Below are 6,667 nucleotides of genomic sequence, written 5' to 3'. Positions count from 1 at the left end.
AGGGCAAGGGAGGGGAGGAGGGGGGGAGAGGAGAGGAGAGGAGAGGAGAGGAGAGGAGAGGAGAGGAGAGGAGAGGAGAGGGAGGAGGCCCTTAGAGTGGACCAGGGTCTGGGGCTGGGACCCTGACGACAGAGCGAGAGAAGGACCAGCGGAGCACAAGCTCAAGGTCTGTCTCAGGGGAGCCTGTCTCCTAAGAGCCAAGAAGGCTCTGGCCTCAAGGGGCACCAAGGAAGCTCCGCTGCACTGAAGAGAAGGCTGTGTGTTCACACAAGACGTCCCCATTACATCCTTCACAAATCACGGTCTGTGGGTTCTGTGTGTCCCTGCAATGGACCATGAGAGGAGGGCTGCATGAGAGGGGGGCTGAGGACGTCTGGCCTGCTCCCCTTGGGAATCAGCCTTGGTCTGACCATGGCTGGCGTTACCCCTTGAGCTGGACAGGTCCTGACGCTGCCATAACCACCGCCATCTCGGGGGCTATAAGCCCTGACAGGTTCGAGGAGAGATGGACAACCCCTTCACACAGCCGGGGCTGCTCTGAGGAGGGCCCCTCAGACAAGGCCACACTGCCCCGTGGCCCCTACGGCGTGGCCTTACCTGGGGGCGGGTAGCACTGCAGCAGGCGCAGGAGCTTCACCGAGAGCCAGGGGGCCGGGACAAAGTAGTAGGTGTAGTCCTGGAGGTCTGTGGACGCCGAGGTCACGATCTGAAAGGGACAGGGTGGCACAGGCTTCGCACGCAGGAGGCGCAGCCACAACGCCGAGCTCGAGCCAGTAGCCCCAGAAGAGCAGGCGCTGGCCTGGCGGCTCCACCTGTGTGAGGCTCCGAGGACGGGGAGAGGGAAGCTGCAGATAGAGGTGCATGGCCAGGGACCCCCTCACCAGAGGACATCCAGGTGAGGAAGCGGTGGCCTCGGGGGATAAGGGAAGGGCCTGGGGACAGGATCTGGGCAGTGGTCACAGGGGACACTCACTACCTCTCACTGTTCACAAACACTTGGAGGGAAGGCCAGCGAGGAGGGAGCACTGGAAAGCAGAAGGCCATCCCCAGCCACGGGGCTCCCCGCAGTGGACTCACCCTGCTCAGTCGAGAGACAGCCAAGGAGACCGAGGTTTTAAACTCTTCTGGGTTCTTCTGGGCTAACGTGGTGATCAGACTTGTGGCCGCTGTCACTACACCCTGAAGGGAAAATACACACAGTATGTACTTTGAATCCAATCACAACACTTGTAGCTGACCATCCTAAACCCCCTTTCCTCATGAGAGCCCTGAGCCAGGGACCCACAAGTCATCTCTGATCTCAACACAGGGGGCTGGCTGGTTCACTGTGTACCCAAGGGCAATAGACAGCACACAGGCCAGTTTCAGCCCTGGGCCTTCATGGAGATCAGCCATCTGTGTGAGGAAGCCCTGGGAGCAGCCCTGCATGGCCACGCCACTCTCTCCACTGTCTTGCTATCTGTCACTGGGTCACCTGTCTGCCCGGCCCCATCTGAAGTCATTCTATGCTGGTCACAGAGGGCGGCCCTTTCTTCCTACTCATCGGAACCTTCCATTCCAAACAGGCCAGAGAAGGCATCTTCAAAGGATCCTCCTCCTCCTTTGGGGGAAGCGGGCCAGGCTGCGTCTCTTCAACCCCATTCCCAAGGACCCCGCAGGCTTAGGGGAGGTCGAACCTGCCCCAGGACTGCGATAGAGGGGTGGGGCTTACAGGCTCTGAGGGCGTGGAGGACAGCGGCCTTGCCTGCCCCCCGCCCCCCCCCCCCCCCCCCCCCCCCCGGCCATCCCTCCCCCCTCGCACGCACGAGGTGCTGGTCGTTGAGGAGGTGCACCACTCGGGACGTCCAGTCGCCCATGGGCACGAGGTCGGGAGATGTTCGGTACAGGCGCAGCAGACACAGGGCGGCGCTCTGCTTCACACTGTCCATGGTGTCCCTGAAAGAGAAGGCCCTGCTGAGTGCCACTAGACAAGCCAGAGGACCCTGAGCAACACCCCCACAGGGGACCTGTCACCAGGAAGTCCCCAGTGCTCATGCCCCACCGTCCCAAGGCCAAGTCTGCTGCCTCCTGACTCGAAGAGCAGCTCTGCTCCTCCCGCTGGAGAACACACCCACCCACGGGGCAGAGGGCGCCTGGGGACACCCGCCCGCCTGACGAGGGCAGGCCCTCTGTCCTCAGGCACGCAGACCTGCCTCCTCTGCTCCTCAGCCCCTGCTCGCCCTGCTGCCCAGACGCCCTGCTGCCAAGCGGCTCTGCTCCCTCAGGGACACCAGCGGCTGGGCATGTGCGCACAGTGTGTGGGCAGTGGGTCAGCTCACAGCTGGACACAGGCCCCGAGGAAGGCCCAGGTTCAGTACGGCCTAGCGGCGGGAACAAGAAAGACTCGGGGCTGTCTTTACCTAAGCCCCCACTTCTAGCTTTTGATTCTCACAGCTTCCCCAACCCCACTATTCCTGAGAGACCCCCTGGGGAACGTGGGAAGAACCGCTCCCCATGTGGTTCCCCACTGCCATGGGGTGGGTTGTGGGTACCTGACCTGCCCACGGCCCCCAGGACCACACTGCCCAAGAGCTTCCCCCATGACCTCCAGGCTCCCCGTGGCTGCTGCCACTCTCCTTCACACAGACCCCAGCACCGAGAGGGTACCAATGCTACCACAGGCCACAGAAGGAGTGGAAGTGGGGGTACTGGGGAGACCACACACGTCTCATCCTGTCATCCTGCCTGACTCCGGGCACAGGAGAACCCCAGCACTGTGACTGCCGGCCTCCTCGCCAGACCCTAGCACCATCAGTGAGTTGAGCCCTGGTGGGTGCGTCTCTTCAAGCTGGCACCTGGACACAGTGGTCCCGAGGTTCGACCACAGGGACCCTGGCCGACAGGGCAGAGCCCCCTAGGCCCCAGTGTGCTGCTCATCCGGCACCTTCCCTGTGGCAGCTTCTGGTGCCCACTCTGGACGCTCAGCGCTCACCCACTCAGCCTTCTCGAGCCTGGGACCTGTGCCGGATGCCAGGGACAGATGCGTGGCCCAGGGCTCCACACAGACCAGCACGAACCCCGGAGGCAAGGAGGGGAGGGTGAGTTAGGGACAGCGAGGAGCCGGGACAGGGAGGAGCCGGGCAAGGTAGGGGCTGCGCTAAAGGCCTCGGAGCAGCCTCCCGACTCCCTCCTCTTCCTGTTTAACCCTGCTCCCGCTGTGCTCAGCTCTCCGTCCAGGCAACACCAGGCCTGTGCCTCTGGTTTAGCTGGTGGACATGCAGCAGCAGTGCCAGGGAGTCTGCAAGGTGACCTGAGTGGGCTCAACTGGCTTCTGGTGACAGGCCAGGGGCCAACAGCCACTGTGCCACTGCTCCTGGTACCACTCAGCCTCGGGTGGTGGTGTCATGGGACCAGGCGCCCACCTGCACAATGTACTCAGCTGCCCCGCCCCACCCATCCCCACCCCCACATCCTTAGGAGACACAAACAGCCACGTGAGATGCTGCCCGGGACACACACCCCGCCACGAGGATCTTGGGGATCTCCCCGGCGAAGGCCTCGGCCATCTCACGGCTGCCCACGTTGGCGATGCAGTGCAGCGCCAGGCCCATGAAGGTGGGGTTGCGGCTGGCCAGGTCATTCTTGATGGCGTTGTTGATGAGCCGGATCAGCTCCGAGTTAGAGTTCACCAGCACCGAGATGAACAGGTAGCCCTGGGCACCGGCAGAGAAGAGAGCTGCTCAGGAAGGCCCGGACGGTGCCCAGCACATGACGGCCTAGCGTAGTCACCTGCTGGAGCCACCTGCCCTGAGTGGAGGAAGCGCTCAACCTGCTGCAGGGCACACAGAGAAGCTTCACCGATCGATCGAATCCCTGGGTCCCCAAGGAGCCACAGGTTACAGGAGTGCTTCCCACATCAACAAGTGTGCGTGTCCTGTGTCGCTGAGGAACCTGGCTGGCCTGCTGGCCTCCACATCTGAATTCATGTGTGTTTCTCCAGCCTTCCATGTCCCCCGCCCGTGGAAGAACCCCACTCACCTACCCAGCCTTCTCAGGAGGCCATAGAGGCACACCTCCCACACCTCCATCCAGCCCTTTCTGCTCTCCTGCCCCATGCCCACCCTGCTCAGTTTGCTACACGCCCTCACCTCTCCCCCGTGGGTCCCTGCTCCCTCTTCCCAGCCCAGCCCTCCCCTCCTGGACTCCCAGCTGTCCCTCTCGGGGCTGTCTGGAGGCCCAGGCCTCCTCCTGCAGCAGGGCCGTGTCAGACCCCATGCCAAGACTGGGTGAGCTCTGGTGGACAAACAGCTATAGCTCTGAATCCCAGGGGCACCCTCTTGCCTGTTCTAACAGAAGGAAATGTCACTTTCTGGGACTGGGCACAACATGCGGAAACCTGGTCACCCAGGAGAGTGCAGGCGCAGAGAAAGGTGGGGCTGCTTGGGAACCAGCGCACCTGGGGAACCAGTGGCCTGCAGCCTCCAGAACCAAGCACCGGGGAGCACAGCCTCGAGGGCCCCACCCCTCTCTCTAGAGGCTGGCCCCAGGGCCCACCCCACAGGTGGGCTCCACAGCACCAGGCCAGCCCTCCAGGCACGGAGCAAAAGTCTGCAGAGACTCAAGCTAGAGAGAAGGAAGGAGCAAGGGGCGACCTCGCTAAACACCCGTCCTGCCCTGTGGCACCTAGAGCGAGGGGAGGCCCGCTGGGCGTCTGTCTGCAGAAGACGGCTTCAGAGGGAGGGAGGACTGTGGCGGGCACGCCAGAGCCTGGAACTCACGATCTGCTTCTCCGTGTATCGGTTGGAGCTGAGCAGGTTCACGGCCTCCATGTGCCCAAAGTCAATGTCGTGGCCCAGCAGGAAGATGAAGAGCAGCTTGCACACGTACTTCTTTTTGCTATAGCCATCGAGAGCCTTGTCACCTACACGAGAGAAGGGCAGGAGGAGAGGGCTCAGCCAGGGGGCAGAAGCGCTTCCCACAGGGCAGAGCAGCCTGTGTGGCTGCTACTTGCCCCCAGAGCACAGGCCACAGGCGGTGGCGCCCTCTCAGGGCAGGGGCAGAGCTCAATGAGGGTCTGGTTCAACTTGGCCGACTGTCCTCCATGAAACTCCCAGGGCAGTGATCCCATGCCACCAGCATGTCTCCTTCCTTGGAAGAGCCCTTGAGAACCTCAGTCCTTCCAGCAGCAAGCTGACAGATCACTCACAAGGCCCAACAGGTAGAAAATGCAAACCCAGCTGGGCCCGCCTCCTCCACCCCATCACTTCCTGCTGAGGTCCTTGTCAGGGACCCCAACCAGCCTTCCAGCTGCCAGATGGTCTCCGCTCCTCCCAGTGGGCCGAGGCCCTCCAAGGACCAGCTCAGAAGCTCCCCTTCCAGAAGCTGCTCCCACCACACACATGCCTCCCTCCACGAGGGGAGACGTCTGTGAGTTCAGACAGAGGGAGGTCGAGCGATGCTCTGCTCGGCCCTGGGGACATGGAGGACCTGGCCCTCTGCCAATGTGCTGCGCTCCCGGGTGCTGGAAAGACACCCAGCAACAAGCACAGAAGGCTCTGAGCAGCCCGCAGAGAGGGCGGGCAGCAGAACTCCTGAGAGACCCAGGGTGCGTAACCAGTCCATGCCAGCTCAAACGCAGTTCCAGGGGTTCACCAAGTTGGAGGTGGGACAGAGAGTGGCCTCTAGGTAGCACCCACAGGCCCACCTCCTCAGGGCCAGCTGGCAGGAACGTTTCAAATCATCAGTGCCCAGGGCACAGCCTCAGGCTGGGGGGGGGGGGAAGCCTGCAGGATAAAGTGAGAAAGGGCTCAGGATACCACCCAGCCACTCATCCCTGGCCTGGCAAAGGACCACTGCCCAGTGCAACACCTCACCCCTCTGCAGGCCCTGCAATGCCCACCTCACGCTGCCTGGTTTGCCTGCATCTCTGCTCAGTGGCACTTGCCCTGCAGGCTAAAGCTGCCTCGGGGATGTTCCCTTGGCCCTGGGGACCCAGCAGTATTCCCAGCACCATCTAACACCCTTCGGAGTCAGCGTTCCTCATTACCTGGCTGAGCGCTGGGCTGCCCCACGTCTCAGGACCATGGGGTCTAGGCGGATCGCAGACCTTCCAGCAGGTCAGGGGCCCACTCTCCCTATGTGGAAATAGCAGTTTCAGCCTGCCCTTATGACAACCTCCACCCTCGGGGATCAGAAAGTTAAAGTGGCAGCTGGAGCAGGTGGGTACACCGGGACCTGGGCCTGAGCCTCTAGCCCACACCCCACTTTGCTGCCATTCTGTGACCAGGACACTTCAGCCATGCTGCTCTGCCCCTGGCTGAGCCGCGGCCAGTAGGGGGTGAGCGGGAGTCCAGCCCAAGAGTGGGGGTGCCAGAGGGCCTCGCCAGCACCAGAAGTCAGTGTCTGCCACACAGCGCTGGCAGCCCCGAGAGCAGTATGTGGAGAGGGCTCATGGGTACAAGTGGCAGCATTAAAGACACAGCCCCAATAAATTGATTTAAAAAATTTTTTTTTAATTTTTAAAAAATTTTTTAAAAAGACACAGACCCCATGCTCACCTTTAAATTTCGATCGAATGTTTGCTAGCTCCTTATTGATCCTCTTTATTTCTGCTTCTTTGCTTTTGCCTGGAAAAGAGGAGGCAGCACATGCTCACTCAGATGTATGTATACAGCCACGCCACGCCACG

General features: G+C 61.7%; 1 protein-coding gene across 1 annotated transcript in view; it reads right to left on the bottom strand.

The window, feature by feature from the left end:
• AP2A2 (adaptor related protein complex 2 subunit alpha 2) overlaps window positions 1–6,605 on the bottom strand; it is a 25,393-nt gene extending 18,788 nt beyond the window's left edge. The window contains exons 1-6 of the mRNA XM_013008464.2: window positions 6,537–6,605; window positions 4,758–4,900; window positions 3,499–3,692; window positions 1,806–1,935; window positions 1,078–1,179; window positions 598–706 (exon numbers count right to left, since the gene is read on the bottom strand). Of these exons, the coding sequence (XP_012863918.1) occupies window positions 598–706; window positions 1,078–1,179; window positions 1,806–1,935; window positions 3,499–3,692; window positions 4,758–4,808 (586 nt within the window). The 5' untranslated portion in view covers window positions 4,809–4,900; window positions 6,537–6,605. The remainder of the gene's footprint in view (window positions 1–597; window positions 707–1,077; window positions 1,180–1,805; window positions 1,936–3,498; window positions 3,693–4,757; window positions 4,901–6,536) is intronic.
• Between the last annotated feature and the right edge of the window lie 62 nt (window positions 6,606–6,667).

This window comes from Echinops telfairi, unplaced genomic scaffold (assembly GCF_000313985.2).
Source record: "Echinops telfairi isolate 266 unplaced genomic scaffold, ASM31398v2 ScPeMD7_37;HRSCAF=141, whole genome shotgun sequence".
NCBI lineage: Eukaryota > Metazoa > Chordata > Mammalia > Afrosoricida > Tenrecidae > Echinops > Echinops telfairi.
The sequence above is the reverse complement of the archived record's forward strand: the minus strand, read 5'-3'. Positions and strand labels throughout refer to the sequence as shown.